At 43.0% G+C, this 17,938-nt stretch overlaps 1 protein-coding gene across 1 annotated transcript in view; it reads left to right on the forward strand.

Moving 5' to 3' along the window:
- The window catches only part of plcd3b (phospholipase C, delta 3b), a 95,111-nt gene that overhangs the window by 13,636 nt on the left and 63,537 nt on the right, over positions 1-17,938 (forward strand). The window contains exon 2 of the mRNA XM_041875872.2: positions 8,144-8,311. Within this exon, the coding sequence (XP_041731806.2) occupies positions 8,144-8,311 (168 nt within the window). The remainder of the gene's footprint in view (positions 1-8,143; positions 8,312-17,938) is intronic.

Genomic DNA, 17,938 nt, shown 5'->3' on the forward strand with positions numbered 1-17,938 from the left:
GCACAGTTATGTATTTTCAGAGAAGAAACACGTTTTTCATTTCACAGTGAAAGCTTTGTCTGAAACATGACTGGAACATATCCTGGTTAAAGGTCATGTGAAAATGTCCCCAAGTGTCACCAATTACCTGATAAGTTTCTCATGCACATGTAACAATATTTGTTTGAAGTATTGCCATTTAGTTTCATAAATTGAGTTTGAACACTTTCTAATATGAACACTGATAGTTCGACATAGGCCTAGCCTACAGTTTGTCAGTCATGTCCTGTTAACAGCGAAACTAATCTGATTTCACTATTTCTGTGAGAACGTTGTAGACAGATTGGTGAGCAATATCCAAATGCTCCATCTCCCCATGTAAAAATAGTATCTCAACACTCCAGTAGAATTTGCTTCAATGTTATTCTCATTGCCTTGCTTACTCCTCCATTGCGTGGAATGAAGCCAGTCTGTTTGGGTGTTGTGTGTGGTGAGGCAGTACCAAGACTGCTTTGTCAGTCTACGGACCGAGCCCTGGTCTAGTATGTACAGTACACTCCTGTTTTAGCTGTTGATTCTGGCTATGTGGGATAGTCTGTGATGACTCTGTAGCAAGAGCAGTGGACATTGCAAAGACGGATGTCTGGAGACAGTGGGTGTTTCTCAAAATGCATACTACCGTGCTCCGAGAACGCAAATTGGAGCACGGGAGGGTCGGAGTATGAGTCCAAATCAAAGTATGCGAAACGGAGCACGGAGGGCCCTTCTCGAATGCGTACTCCATTTGTACATATTTTGAAGCATGCATCGATGCAGGCTTCAACAGAAAGTATGCAAAGAAATATGACGCAACCACATAAAAAATGACGCAACATTTCTTGAAATTAATGGCGGCCATTATTTGAGCTGAAGCGAGAGAAAATACACTCTGACTTCCGAATGAAATGTTGCCTATTCACATCTCAAATGTTGCCTGACTACAATATTTTATCTTGATACGTTAATAAATACAGATATGGCTCATTAACCTTTACGGACCAAATAATGACGACCAACGCTTCTTAGAAAATATATAAATAATACATTATCAACCCTGCAAGCAATACAAGACTCTTATTATTATGGTGGGAGATTATAATACTGTTTTAAATACCTCAATGGACCGTAAAGGAAATCACACTACAAACTATCACCCTCATGTTCTTAAGGAAATCATGAATGTCATGGATATATTAGAACAAGTGGATATATGGAGGCTTAAATATCCTGACCTAGTGAGATATACAGTGGGGAAAAAAAGTATTTAGTCAGCCACCAATTGTGCAAGTTCTCCCACTTAAAAAGATGAGAGAGGCCTGTAATTTTCATCATAGGTATACGTCAACTATGACAGACAAAATGAGAAAATTTTTCCTGAAAATCACATTGTAGGATTTTTAATGAATTTATTTGCAAATTATGGTGGAAAATAAGTATTTGGTCAATAACAAAAGTTTCTCAATACTTTGTTATATACCCTTTGTTGGCAATGACACAGGTCAAACGTTTTCTGTAAGTCTTCACAAGGTTTTCACACACTGTTGCTGGTATTTTGGCCCATTCCTCCATGCAGATCTCCTCTAGAGCAGTGATGTTTTGGGGCTGTCGCTGGGCAACACAGACTTTCAACTCCCTCCAAAGATTTTCTATGGGGTTGAGATCTGGAGACTGGCTAGGCCACTCCAGGACCTTGAAATGCTTCTTACGAAGCCACTCCTTCGTTGCCCGGGCGGTGTGTTTGGGATCATTGTCATGCTGAAAGACCCAGCCACGTTTCATCTTCAATGCCCTTGCTGATGGAAGGAGGTTTTCACTCAAAATCTCACGATACATGGCCCCATTCATTCTTTCCTTTACACGGATCAGTCGTCCTGGTCCCTTTGCAGAAAAACAGCCCCAAAGCATGATGTTTCCACCCCCATGCTTCACAGTAGGTATGGTGTTCTTTGGATGCAACTCAGCATTCTTTGTCCTCCAAACACGACGAGTTGAGTTTTTACCAAAAAGTTATATTTTGGTTTCATCTGACCATATGACATTCTCCCAATCCTCTTCTGGATCATCCAAATGCACTCTAGCAAACTTCAGACGGGCCTGGACATGTACTGGCTTAAGCAGGGGGACACGTCTGCACTGCAGGATTTGAGTCCTTGGCGGCGTAGTGTGTTACTGATGGTAGGCTTTGTTACTTTGGTCCCAGCTCTCTGCAGGTCATTCACTAGGTCCCCCCGTGTGGTTCTGGGATTTTTGCTCACCGTTCTTGTGATCATTTTGACCCCACGGGGTGAGAACTTGCGTGGAGCCCCAGATCGATGGAGATTATCAGTGGTCTTGTATGTCTTCCATTTCCTAATAATTGCTCCCACAGTTGATTTCTTCAAACCAAACTGCTTACCTATTGCAGATTCAGTCTTCCCAGCCTGGTGCAGGTCTACAATTTTGTTTCTGGTGTCCTTTGACAGCTCTTTGGTCTTGGCCATAGTGGAGTTTGGAGTGTGACTGTTTGAGGTTGTGGACAGGTGTCTTTTATACTGATAACAAGTTCAAACCGGTGCCATTAATACAGGTAACGAGTGGAGGACAGAGGAGCCTCTTAAAGAAGAAATTACAGGTCTGTGAGAGCCAGAAATCTTGCTTGTTTGTAGGTGACCAAATACTTATTTTCCACCATAATTTGCAAATAAATTCATTAAAAATCCTACAATGTGATTTTCTGGAATTTATTTTCTCAATTTGTCTGTCATAGTTGACATGTACCTATGATGAAAATTACAGGCCTCTCTCATCTTTTTAAGTGGGAGAACTTGCACAATTGGTGGCTGACTAAATACTTGTTTTCCCCACTGTACAAGGCGAAGACTCAATAAAGCTAGTCGTCTTGACTTCTTATGTCATTCTCGTTGGCACCAAAAGTTTAAAAAATGTTGATAGGGGACAGAATGCGGTCGGACCATCAGATAATTGGCATATACATTACTCTTACTGAATTTCCACGTGGGCGTGGATATTGGAAATGTAATCAAAGCCTATTGGATGATAACTTGTTTTTAACTAGGACAGAGGAATTTATAACTGAATTTCTCTGACATAACATAGGTACAGCAAATCCCCTTATTGTATGGGACACTTTTAAATGTGCCTTTAGAGGCCATGCAATTTAGGTCAAAAGAGTCCATACTAACAAAGGAAATAGAAGGTCTAACAGAACAGATAGATAGCAATAAAAACTGTAACATAGAGGCTCAGAATAAGTTATAGGAAAAACAAAAAGAAATGGAGGAACTTATTCAAGAAAGCTCAAGTGTAATATATTATAAAAATAAAGCAAACTGGATGGAATATGTGGAAAAATGCTCCAAATTATTTTTTTATCTTCAACAAATGCTATGAAATCAAAAGTTGTTTTATTTACCAAGTTACACTTCTCAAAAGGCACCAAATAGGTGGAATGACCCATGTACGACACTCCTCATTCCAGGCCTGTCTTCTGATAGTAGCCTAAAACTTAACTACAGTGCATTCGGAAAGTATTCAGACCCCTTCACTTTTTCCACATTTTGTTACGTTACAGCCTTATTCTAAAATTGATTTTAAAAATAAAATCCTCATCAATTTACACACAGCACCCCATAATGACAAAGCGAAAACAGGTTTTTAGAACTTTTTGCAAATGTATTAAAAATAAAAAACAAATACCTTATTTACATAAGGATTCAGACCCTTTGCTATTTACATTTTAGTCATTTAGCAGATGCTCTTATCCAGAGCGACTTACAGTTAGTGAGTGCATACATTTTCATACTGGCCCCCCGTGGGAATCGAACCCACAACCCTGGCGTTGCAAATGCCATGCTCTACCAACTGAGCTACATGGGACGCTATGAGACTCTAAATTGAGTTTAGGTACATCCTGTTTGCAATGATCATCCTTGAGATTTTCTACAACTTATTTGGAGTCCACCTGTGGTAAATTCCATTGATTGGACATGATTTGGAAAGGCACACACCTGTCTATATAAGGTCCCACAGTTGACAGTGCATGTCAGAGCAAAAACCAAGCCATGAGGTCGATGGAATTGTCCATAGAGCTCCAAGACAGGATTGTGTCGAGGCACAGATCTGGGGAAGGGTACCAAAACATTTCTGCAGCATTGAAGGTCCCCAAGAACACAGTGGCCTCCATCATTCTTAAATGGAAGAAGTTTGGAACCACCAAGACTCTTCCTAGAGCTGGCCGCCTGGCCAAACTGAGCAATCGGGGGAGAAGGGCCTTGGTAAGGGAGGTGACCAAGAACCCGATAGTCACTCTGACAGAGCTCCAGAGTTCCTCTGTGGAGATGGGAGAACCTTCCAGAAGGACAACCATCTCTGCAGCACTCCACCAATCAGGCCTTTATGGTAGAGTGGCCAGACGGAAGCCACTCCTCAGTAAAAGGCACATGACAGGCCGCTTGGAGTTTGCCAAAAGGCACCTAAAGGACTCTCAGACCACGAGAAACAAGAGTATCTGGTCTGATTAAACCAAGACTGAACTCTTTGGCTTGAATGGCAAGCGTCACGTATGGAGGAAACCACGCACCGCTCATCACATGGCCAATACCCTACGGTGAAGCATGGTGGTGGCAGCATCATGCTGTGGGGATGTTTTTCAGCGGCAGGGACTGGGAGACTAGTCAGGATCGAGGGAAAGATGAACGGAGCAAAGGTCAGAGAGATCCTTGGTGAAAACCTGCTCCGGAGCGCTCAGACTGGGGCGAAGGTTCACCTTCCAACAGGACAACGACCCTAAGCAAACAGCCAAGACAACGCAGGAGTGACTTTGGGACAAGTCTCTGAATGTCATTGAGTGGCCCAGCCTGAGCCCGGACATGAACCCGGTCGAACGTTTCTGGAGAGACCTGAAAATAGCTGTGCAGCGACACTCCCCATCCAACCTGACAGACCTTGAGAGGATCTGCAGAGAAGAATGGGATAATGTCCCCAAATACAGCTGTGCCATGCTTGTAGCGTCATACCCAAGAAGACTCGAGGCTGTAATCACTGCCAAAGGTGCTTCAACAAAGTACTGAGTAAAGGGTCTGAATACTTATGTAAATGTGATATTTCCGTTGTTTATTTTTAATAAATGTGCAAAACATTCTACAAGCCTGTTTTTGCTTTGTCATCATGGGGTATTGTGTGTAGATTGATGAGGGGGGAAAACAATGTAATCCATTTCAGAATAAGGCTGTAACGTAACAAAATGTGGAAAAAGTGAAGGGGTCTGAATACTTTCCGAATGCACTGTATGCAGGAGGGCTAGGTATGTTTTTTGTAAGGGGACTAGGTATGTACACAGTGCAGATACATTCCATCAATAAGATAGTGGACAAAATAGATTGTTTCGAAATGTCTCAGCTGTGGCTGTTAGTGTGTGTGTGTGTGTGTGTGCTGTAAAAGGAGTGGATGCATATAGTCTAGTAGCCTGAGGCATTCATGATATAAGCCTACATTTGTGTTAAGCATTATGGTGTATGCAATATGATCTGTTGATGACTCATTGTGTTTTAATTACATAACATAAACTAGTCTAGATTAATATGACTCAGAGTCAGAGACATTAGATGTAAGATAGGCCTAACCTAGCTGTCATGACTAAAAGCTCTGGGTCAGCATTTGTTTGCAAATGTAAATATTTGGTTACATGCAGAAAAAACACAGACTGACTGAACTTTGAACCAAAACATGAATTGTAAGTGTACGGAGAGAAGGTTTCAGAGAATTTTCTATTTTTACGCAGTTTTCTTTATTTCCTTATGCATCAGTCAAGTCAGACAAGCATCAGATCTTCGGTCAGGATTGGAATATTGAGATATTGAGCAGAATCCAATTAATTTGGTTGTAGGCAGACATACAGTGTCTAGTGAAATTCTTCACACCACTGCACAGTTTTCACATTCTGCAGCCTTAAATTAAACTCAAATGAACAACAATGAAATGCAACAACAATGAAATTGGAATTTTCACCTACTGGTCTAAATAACCTATTACACACTTTCAAAGTGAAAGCAAAATTATATACATTTTCAAAAAATGTATACAAAATAAAACGCAAAGATTTATTGATTGAGTAGGTCATCATACTCCTTGCTGTGGCACATCTAAATACATTCAGGAGCAAATATTTTCATGAAAAATCACACAATTAGCCTAGTTGAATTGGGTCCATCTGTGTGCAAAAGTAATGGTTCTCATAAAACATTTTAAACTCTGTATATTTAAGGTCCCTTAGCTGGTTAGTGAATTTCAAACAAGATTCAACCTCAAAGTGACCAAAGTGCTTTAAAAACATGTCAGGCATACATTTTGAAATAATTCCAATACACTGAATATCCCATTGTTTATGGTCAAGTATGATGGTAAGCTGTGGAGGGTGTATAATATCACCATGGCACTGTAAGGATCTGTTCATCCTTCCTAACTCAATCAAATGTATTTATAAAGCACTTTTTACATCAGCAGATGTCACAAAGTGCTATACAGAAACCCAGCCTAAAACCCCAAACAGCAAGCAATGCAGATGTAGAAGCACGGTGGCTAGGAAGAACTCCCTAGAAAGGCAGGAACCTAGGAAGAAACATAGAGAGGAACCAGGCTCTGAGGGGTGGCCAGTCCTCTTCTGACCGGGTGGGGATTATAAGATTACATGGCCATTTAAGGCCAGATTTTCTTCAAGATGTTCAGCAGGGTCAAATAATAATCAGCGGTTGTAGAGGGTGCAACAGGTCAGTACTTCAGGAGTAAATGTCAGTTGGCTTTTCATATTTTCATAGCCGAGCATTCAGAGGTCGAGACAGCAGGTGCGGTAGAAGAGTCGAAAACAGCAGGTACTGGACAAGGTAGCACGTCCGGTGAACAGGTCAGGGTTCCATAGCCGCAGGCAGAACAGTTGAAACTGGAGCAGCAGCACGACCAGGTGGACTGGGGACAGCCAAGAGTCATCAGGTCAGGTAATCCTGAGGCATGATCCTAGGGCTCAGGTCCTCCGGGAGGGGAGGGAGAGAAGGAGAGAGAGCATTAGCGTGAGCATACTTAAATTCACACAGGACACCAGATAAGTGTGGTCCTCTGTAGCTCAATTGGTAGAGCATGGCGGTTGTAACGCCAGGGTAGTGGGTTCGATCCCCGGGACCACCCATATGTAAAAATGTATGCACACATGACTGTAAGTCGCTTTGGATAAAAGTGTCTGCTAAATGGCATGTTATTATTATTATAAGACAGGAGAATTACACCAGATATAACAGACTGACCCTAGCCCCCCGGCACATAGACTATTGCAGCATAGATAGTGAGCTGCTGGAGAGACTGGAAATGCTCAGGGATATCACTGTGGGGCCAAAGGTGATTTTAAAACAGCCACGTAGTTCATTGCATGACCTGAGAGAAAAACTATGAATGGATCAACAACATTGCATTAACTACACATCACTGGCCTGTATGACAAAGATGAAAGAAGGAAGCCTGTGCTAATAATCCATTCCAAACCATCCTTCCTGTTTGCAACAAGGTCGTTAAGCAATACTGTAAGTGAACATGGCAAAGAAATTAACTTTTTGGCATAAATGCAAAACTTAAGGTATGGGGCATTTCCAGCACAAAACATCAGCGTGAACTGTCATCAACGTATGCTTCCGTATTCTCCCCTCTCTCTTGGGACATTCACTTGCCTAGGCCCCGTAGACGTATCGAAAGGATCCCACCCTGGTCACCAATGTAGCCGACCGATGTAGAGAGAGAGAAGTGCCTTAGCGGAATGCAATCTTACGAGCCTGCGGTCCAGAGACGAGACCGCTACCGTCTCAGGCAAAAGCCCAGGCTCCTAACGGAGACAATAGAATTGTCATCACTGCATGTTACAAAAGTAAAAACATAATCTGTTTGTCAACTCCTTCAACTAATTGTATATTGAATGTATACAATGTATGTATTCTCTCTTCCCCTCTTTCCCACCTCTCCTCTTCATCTCTCTCCCCCTTTCCCTCTTCCTTCCCATGCCCCATCTGTCTGTCTTACTTATTGTACTTCTCTCTCTCTTCTCTCTCTGTCTCTCACTCTGTCTCTATCTCTCTGTCTCCGTCTCCAGGTGTAGAGGAAGATGAGGACGTGAAGGTGATGCTGAAAGGCTCCAGCATGGTGAAGGTGCGCTCCCCACGCTGGCAGAGGAGACGTACGCTGAAGCTGCTGGACGATGGAGTCACCGTGTGGTGCGAGTCCGACAAGTTCTCCAGCCGCTCCAAGGCCCAGCAGTCCTGTGAGTGTGTATGTGTGTGTGTGTGTGTGTGTGTGTGTGTGTGTGTGTGCACGTGCATCCCCAATCCATTCCCCAAAAAACAGAGCACCAACATCATTGAATGTAAGCCTACTCTATAACGTAATGTTCTTACTAGATTGTTATCAGGTTATTACATAACTTAGCTTTTTTCACTTTTAGTAACTCTGGTATAAGACAAGTAGGCCTAATTCCAGACCTTGTATTGGAACTTGTAAGGCAGAAGAAGGAGATATTTCAGGGAGATGGTTCAAGAGGGTATGCTTTTTATATGCACTGAGTGGAGGGCCTTTGGTTGAGTTGTAGTTGATCACAGACTTGGCATATGGGCTTGTAAGGTGAAACACATGTAAATACAACCCCTTATTTGGGCTGTGTTAACGCCCTGCTTTGGGATGTGGTGTTCACTGTACGTACTCATACAGGCACACACACAAACACACACACACACATACACACACACACACACACACACACACACAAACACCACTCATTATAGTACTGATGTATTTTCAACCTATCCTAGTTTAAGATGAAACACGGTCAAATTAAAGGACATGATATGGTGGTAGGAGTTTCCCTCGACTGTGGTTTGTCCCATATAGTTACCATACAACACAATCATGGGGTACCACGCTCAACTTAGAAACATGCCCTTCAATTGCTGTAATAGTAGATTTGGATTATGATGTGGCCAAACGTGTGTGTGTGTGCATCATTTTTGCCAAATCTACCTTTAAACTTAAACCTGAGCCTCATTTCATTGTAGATGACCTTACTGTAGGAGAGGTTGTAAAATATGTAAAATACAAATAAATAGATATACAGTGAGGGGAAAAAGTATTTGATCCCCTGCTGATTTTGTACGTTTGCCCACTGACAAAGACATGATCAGCCTATAATTGTAATGGTAGATTTATTTGAACAGTGAGAGACAGAATAACAAACAAAAAATCCAGAAAAACGTATGTCAAAAATGTTATAAATTGATTTTCATTTTAATGAAGGAAATAAGTATTTGACCCCTCTGCAAAACATGACTTAGTACTTGGTGACAAAACCCTTGTTGGCAATCACAGAGGTCAGACGTTTCTTGTAGTTGGCCACCAGGTTTACACACATCTCATGACGGATTTTGTCCCACTCCTCTTTGCAGATCTTCTCCAAGTCATTAAGGTTTCGAGGCTGACGTTTGGCAACTCGAACCTTCAGCTCCCTCCACAGATTTTCTATGGTATTAAGGTCTGGAGACTGGCTAGGCCACTCCAGGACCTTAATGTGCTTCTTCTTGAGCCACTCCTTTGTTGCCTTGGCCGTGTGTTTTGGGTCATTTTCATGCTGGAATACCCATCCATGACCCATTTTCAATGCCCTGGCTGAGGGAAGGAGGTTCTCACCCAAGATTTGATGGTACATGGCCCCGTCTATCGTCCCTTTGATGCGGTGAAGTTGTCCTGTCCCCTTAGCAGAAAAACACCCCCAAAGCATAATGTTTCCACCTCCATGTTTGACAGTGGGGATGGTGTTCTTGGGGTCATAGGCAGCATTCCTCCTCCTCCAAACACGGCGAGTTGAGTTGATGCCAAAGAGCTTGATTTTGGTCTCATCTGACCACAACACTTTCACCCAGTTCTCCTCTGAATCATTCAGATGTTCATTGGCAAACTTCAGACGGGCCTGTATATGTGCTTTCTTGAGCAGGGGGACCTTGCGGGCGCTGCAGGATTTCAGTCCTTCACGGCGTAGTGTGTTACCAATTGTTTTCTTGGTGACTATGGTCCCAGCTGCCTTGAGATCATTGACAAGATCCTCCAGTGTAGTTCTGGGCTGATTCCTCACCGTTCTCATAATCATTGCAACTCCACGAGGTGAGATCTTGCATGGAGCCCCAGGCCGAGGGAGATTGACAGTTATTTTGTGTTTCTTCCATTTGCGAATAATCGCACCAACTGTTGTCACCTTCTCACCAAGCTGCTTGCCGATGGTCTTGTAGCCCATTCCAGCCTTGTGTAGGTCTACAATCTTGTCCCTGACATCCTTGGAGAGCTCTTTGGTCTTGGCCATGGTGGAGAGTTTGGAATCTGATTGATTGATTGCTTCTGTGGACAGGTGTCTTTTATACAGGTAACAAGCTGAGATTAGGAGCACTCCCTTTAAGAGTGTGCTCCTAATCTCAGCTCGTTACCTGTATAAAAGACACCTGGGAGCCAGAAATCTTTCTGATTGAGAGGGGGTCAAATACTTATTTCCCTCATTAAAATGCAAATCAATTTATAAAATTTTTGACATGCGTTTTTCTGGATTTTGTTGTTGTTATTCTGTCTCTCACTGTTCAAATAAACCTACCATTAAAATTATAGACTGATCATTTCTTTGTCAGTGGGCAAATTTACAAAATCATCAGGGGATCAAATACTTTTTTCCCTCACTGTAGCAGTTACTAATCCATTTATACCTCTGGAAAGTGTGGAGCGTGTCAATAAAGAAAGACATATTGCATGTCATCATTCTTACACTTCATTCAGCTTCAATCTTAGTACATAAATTGCTACAAAGCAGTTTAAGTGTTTGAAATCTTCAAATTACAATATTGTAACATACAGTGACAGTGAATAACAATGTGAGGACTATACTTAGATATACAGGTTTGATTAACACATTAAATCAATGCAATCTGATTCTGTAGCTTTTCACACTTTAAAATAAAGCAATAGAAGACATGTTCATTAAGAAGAGTATACAAAAATAGATTGATACTGTATATCTCACATGAACAAAAACAGAACAATATAGTTGCATTCTTAAAAAGAGGAAGATAGTTGACATGAGCTCAGTTGATAGAGCATGGCGTTTGCAATGCCAGGGTTGTGGGTTCGATTCCCACGGGGGGCCAGTATAAAAAAAAAATGTATTCACTAACTGTAAGTTGCTCTGGATAAGAGCGTCTGCTAAATGACTAAAATGTAAAAAAATTAGCATATGGTGAACACTTCATTACAACCTCTACATTTCATCTTCTATGATTTAATGGAGTAAAGTTGCCATGTAACAAAAAAGGTAAACATCTACATCACACAGTACATAAATCAAACAAAGGCTGAGCAAACACTATACGCTACCCATGCTTTTGTCCTTCTTATCATATTTTGGATTATCAGCCTATTAACGTCCTTTTTTCATTCTACTCTCCTGGTTCTTCTAAAAGCCCTTGAAAAACAATATACGTCATAAGGAAGGCTGCGTCTATACTTGAACAATGGATATAGCAGTTGTGACAGAATATTGTGTCTTTGCATCTGACTGGTTTGATAGCATGAAAACTGACACAGGGAAGGCCTATAACAATATGCACATGCTGTTCTCTTTCAATTGACATGTCTCCATTTTCGACAAGGCTTCTAAAAACCTCTTCATGTTCTTCACGTCTTCATCCCAGAACATCTTCTGAGACTGGACATAATCTTGACTGCTCCTGGCAGCCGCAGCATTGTTTGGAAGCAACGCTGAAAGATTGAAAATTGCACATTGGCGACTGTCATCAACAGCAGTTGCTGTTGCATTGTTTGCGAACAGTGCTGAAAATGAACCTTGAAGTGAACTGGAAGACCATGTGTCGTCTTCGGGAAGTCTTTCCTGGAAGAGTTGATGGCTTGGAGGATAGGGGCTTGTTCTACATCCACACATGTCACCAGGGTCACAATGTTGTTCTTGACTACATCATCAAAGGGATTGATCAGGCAAGATAAAATATGCTTTTGCACTTGATCTAAGGTCAACACAGAAGCTTTAGTCACAAAGCACACAACATCAACGCCAGTGATGCTCCACTTGTCCTTTCAAGTGTTTCAGATATGTCATAGTGTCGTCACATTCAGAAACTGTATTTACTTCTCCCCCTATGTAATTAATGTTGAGAGAGAAGTGGATTGGAAATCCATCCTGGTGATTGATTTCATATGCAACAACATAAGTCCAGTTTCGTTGGGTTTGCTTGAAACGGAACCCATCCTCCCACTCAACTCCCAGGATGCAGTTGATCATGTTACTGGTGAGTTCAGGTTTTCCTGAGCCACCGGTTCCAACTAACAGGATCGTCTGCTTGGGAGCTCTGCTTACCAAATCTGTTTACCAAATCTGTAAAGCTTGAATTTGTTGTACAAAACAAGTTCATCAAAGGGATTGATCAGGCAAGATAAAATATAGTTTCTGAGGTGGAAGTTGGAAGAGTTATATTTGGGAGTTGTGGTGAGGGAGGCCCCGCTCTCTCCTTTCCCAGATGTTTAGTTCATTTCATTCCGATCTCCTCTGCATTATTGTAGCCATCTGCTGCAGCCTGTCAACTATGCCTCTGCCTATCCCTGTTCTCTCCTCTCCGCACAGGCTACACAAACGCTTCACACCGCGTGGCTGCTGCCTCTCTAACCTGGTGGTCCCTGCACGCACGACCCACGTGGAGTTCCAGGTCTCAGGCAGCCTCTGGAACTGCCGTTCTGCTGCCAACAAGGCAGAGTTCATCTCAGCCTATGCTACCCTCCAGTCCCTCGACTTCTTGGCGCTGACGGAAACATGGATTACCACTGAAAACACTGCTACTCCTGCTGCTCTCTCCTCGTCTGACCATGTGTTCTCGCATACCCCGAGAGCATCTGGTCAGCGGGGTGATGGCACAGGAATCCTCATCTCTCCCAAGTGGACATTCTCAATTTTTCCCCTGACCCATCTGTCTATCTCCTCATTTGAATTCCATGCTGTCACAGTCACTAGCCCATTTAAGCTTAATATCCTTGTCATCTATCGCCCTCCAGGTTCCCTTGGAGAGTTCATCAATGAGCTTGACGCCTTGATAAGTTCCTTTCCTGAGGATGGCTCACCCCTCACAGTTCTGGGGGATTTCAACCTCCCTACGTCTACATTTGACTCATTTCTCTCTGCCTCCCTCTTTCCACTCCTCTCCTCCTTTGACCTCACCCTCTCACCGTCCCCCCCTACTCACAAGGCAGGCAATACGCTTGACCTCATCTTCACTAGATGCTGTTCTTCTACTAATCTCACTGCAACTCCCCTCCAAGTCTCCGACCACTACTTTGTATCCTTTTCTCTCTCCCTCTCCTCCAACACTACTCACTCTGCCCCTACACAGATGGTAATGCGCCGTCGCAACCTTCGCTCTCTCTCTCCCGCTACTCTCTCCTCTTCCATCCTATCATCTCTTCCCTCTGCTCAATCCTTCTCCCTCCAATCTCCTGATTCTGCCTCCTCAACCCTCCTCTCCTCCCTTTCTGCATCCTTTGATTCTCTATGTCCCCTATCCTCCCGGCCGGCTCGGTCCTCCCCTCCAGCTCCGTGGCTTGATGACTCATTGCGAGCTCACAGAACAGAGCTCCGGGCAGCTGAGCGGAAATGGAAGAAAACTAGACTCCCTGCGGACCTGGCATCTTTTCACTCCCTCCTCTCTACATTTTCTTCATCTGTTTCTGCTGCTAAGGCCACTTTCTACCACTCTAAATTCCAAGCATCCGCCTCTAACCCTAGGAAGCTCTTTGCCACATTCTCCTCCTACCAAGTGGCGTGGCGAGAAGCTGTCTCCGCACCACGTGCTCTCACCACTGGTGTCCCCCAGGGCTCAGTTCTAGGCCCTCTCCTATTCTCGCTATACACCAAGTCACTTGGCACTGTCATATCCTCACATGGCCTCTCCTATCATTGCTACGCTGACGACACACAACTAATCTTCTCCTTTCCCCCTTCTGATAACCAGGTGGCGAATCGCATCTCTGCATGTCTGGCAGACATATCAGTATGGATGACGGATCACCACCTCAAGCTGAACCTCGGCAAGACGGAGCTGCTCTTCCTCCCGGGGAAGGACTGCCCGTTCCATGATCTCGCCATCACGGTTGACAACTCCGTTGTGTCCTCCTCCCAGAGTGCGAAGAGCCTTGGCGTGACCCTGGACAACACCCTATCGTTCTCCGCTAACATCAAGGCGGTGACCCGATCCTGTAGGTTCATGCTCTACAACATTCGGAGAGTACGACCCTGCCTTACACAGGAAGCGGCACAGGTCCTAATCCAGGCACTTGTCATCTCCCGTCTGGATTACTGCAACTCGCTGTTGGCTGGGCTCCCTGCCTGTGCCATTAAACCCCTACAACTCATCCAGAATGCCGCAGCCCGTCTGGTGTTCAACCTTCCCAAGTTCTCTCACGTCACCCCGCTCCTCCGCACACTCCACTGGCTTCCAGTTGAAGCTCGCATCTGCTACAAGACCATGGTGCTTGCCTACGGAGCTGTGAGGGGAACGGCACCTCCGTACCTTCAGGCTCTGATCAGTCCCTACACCCAAACGAGGGCACTGCGTTCATCCACCTCTGGCCTGCTGGCTCCCCTACCTCTGCGGAAGCATAGTTCCCGCTCAGCCCAGTCAAAACTGTTCGCTGCTCTGGCACCCCAATGGTGGAACAAGCTCCCTCACTACGCCAGGACAACGGAGTCACTCACCACCTTCCGGAGACATTTGAAACCCCACCTCTTTAAGGAATACCTGGGATAGGATAAAGTAATCCTTCTACCCCCCCCCTTTACTCCTCCTTTACTCCAAAATTAAATAAAAAAAAAAAGATAAAAAAATGAAAAAAAACATTGTAAAGTGGTTATCCCACTGGCTACAAGGTGAATGCACCTATTTGTAAGTCGCTCTGGATAAGAGCGTCTGCTAAATGACGTAAATGTAAATGTAAATGTAAAGTTCTTGTTTTACATGTTCTACCTTTTCCATGGGAACCTCATACACAGGCATTGAGCCAGAGCTCTTCAGTTCACTCTTTTGTCTTACGACTTCAGCCAATCCTTGGGTCTTTGGTAGAGTGGCAACAATGGCCTGTGTGCTCCCTTTACTGATTTCAGCTGCACCACAATCACAACTGGCTCTCACTTTGTACTTTGTGAGCGGCTTCAGTCCAGCAACGATGAGGACGTTGTCTTTGAAAGTCGCCTTACATTTGACATTTTAGTCATTTAGCAGACGCTCTTATCCAGAGCGACTTACAGTTAGTGAGTGCATACATTTTTATACTGGCCCCCCGTGGGAAACGAACCCACAACCCTATCGTTGCAAACGCCATGCTCTACCAACTGAGCTACACGGGCCTTCATCCACTCTGCCTCCTCCCCACTCTCATCGGCTGACATCTCTTTGTATTCTATCACATATAGTGCCTTCAGAAAATATTCATATCCCTTGACTTATTCCACATTATGTTGTGTTACAGACTGAATTCCAAATGGATTAAATACAAATCTCACCCATCTACACACAATACCCCATAATGACAAAGTGAAAACATGTTTTTAGAAATGTTTGCACATTTATTGAAAATGAAATACAGAAATATCTCATTTACATAAGTATTCACACCCCTGAGCCAATACATGTTAGAATCAACTTTGACAGTGATTACAGCTGTGACTCTTTCTGGGTAAGTCTCTAAGAGCTTTGCACACCTGGATTGTACAATATTTGCCCATTATTCTTCTCAACATTCTTCAAACTCTGTCAAATTGGTTGTTGATCATTGCTAGACAACCATTTTCAAGTCTTGCCAAAGGTTTTCTAGCAGATTTAAGTCAAAACTGTAACTTGGAAAATCTCCCATGTCTTTGTGGTTGAATCTGTGTTTGGAATTCACTGCTTGGCTGAGGGACCTTACAGATAATTGTATGTGTGGGGTACAGAGATTATTATTATTATTATGACTGTTATTACACACAGAGTGAGTCCATGCAACTTTTTTATTATGTGACTTGATAAGCACATTTTTACTGCTGAATTTATTTAGGCTTGAGTCAATAAGGTTGAATACTTCAGCTTTTCATTTTTTGTAAGAATGTCCAAAAAGCATAATTCCACTTTGACATTATGGGGTATTGTCTGTAGACCAGTGTCTGTGGCTCCTTCTTCTTCCTTATTGGGAATTGAGGGCCAAAAGGAAACATATGTGCTCATCACCTTTGATAGGTCTTGTGTGATTGTCTATGTCAACACCCTTTTTGAGATCCAGCTGAATGGCCTGTGTGCTTTCAAAGCTTGTGTCTTCTTTGTTAACCTCTGAAAAATATTTGAAAATATTTTTTTGTCTTCTAAGGTATCCTCTGAGAAGTACCATTGTTGCCTTCTCTGATCAATCACTGAGGCATGTATGCTGTCAAAGTTTGTGAAATCACTCACATAGTTTGACAAAGCTGACAGGACAGGGCCCTTGCACCCCAGAGGGGAAAGTGATGCTTTACCTTTGAGTTAAAGACCTCTATGTCAAGTTCACTCTTAGATGTCACTATCTTAGTGAACCTTTGACTGTAGTCATCTGTAATCATTCTTAAAAACTGATCAATCACATTGATATTTTCCTCAATGGAATCCATACATTCATTGAGGATGCTGGTGTTGAAGGGAGACTCTTGCAGACGTTTCAAGATGTCAGCCAACACACGCTCTTCTTTGTCCCTCCCTCTAACAGACGGAAGGAGATCTGCCAATGATTACTTGAAGTTATCTGAAAGTTTTCTCTCTTTTGCACCAGTCTCCTTGAAGTATTTTACTGGCTCGCTTTTCATTGCATCGTTATATCTTATCTCCAGCTCACTGAGGTCTTCCAGCATCTTCTGCGATTGCCCTTCTAAACTTACACTGATCTGACGAACCAACTTGGTGGCAGTGGAGTCCAACACCTGTAATGGAAGCAGATTCACTTGCAAAGCGACCCCCCTCTCCTAGTTTTGAGGCAGGGTTTTCTAGATGTGTATGGCTTCTTGAAAAGATACAGCTGTTTTCAAGGAGGAAATCCCCATGGACACTGCAAGATAACTGTTCAGCTCAAAAAAATATCTGTTTTTGGAACACTTCACATGTTTTCACATGTTGTTTCATGTTATCATATGTTGCTTTACATGTTGTCACATGTTTAGACATTAACTTCACATAAGATCACATGTGATCACATGAAAACATGTTTATGGAACACTTCACATGTGAAATTAATGTGTTTTTTCCATAAGGGTGCCCCACACATCCTTGTACTTTTAAGCTTTCCTGCCCAAGGTAGTTCATGGCCAGTTACATGTTTTTCTTCGTAATGGTGTACAAAAGTGTGTATCTAGTTGATCCCGCGACCTCAAACAGCCTTGCCAAAAAGCTTGATTTGAGAGAAGCATTAGCATTTAAAATAGATAATTTATCAGCAGTAGAGTCAGATGTGATGACTTTGAAGTTGGTGAAAGGCTTGTCTGTTGTAATGACGTTGTTCTTCAGTGGCTCCTTGTCCCACAATACCAACCCTGTGATGAGATGAGACAAATCAAACATTTACAGTAAATCCACAGGAATGTAATTGTTATTGTATTTGGGAGGTTTCGGGAGTTGTAGCTAAGATCATGTGGCCTAGAGGTCAAAATAGCTGGCTACATCAGTACTTACATTCCTCAGCAAAATAATGATTTCATACCGATACAGGGTACAAATAAAAAATGTTAAGACAGGTTGGACAGTTTGTGTGTGTGTTACCTGTAATAAGGGCATCATTGCGACAGTCAAACAGCATTCCCAAGGAGAAG

This window comes from Coregonus clupeaformis, chromosome 1 (genome assembly GCF_020615455.1).
Source record: "Coregonus clupeaformis isolate EN_2021a chromosome 1, ASM2061545v1, whole genome shotgun sequence".
Taxonomy (NCBI): domain Eukaryota; kingdom Metazoa; phylum Chordata; class Actinopteri; order Salmoniformes; family Salmonidae; genus Coregonus; species Coregonus clupeaformis.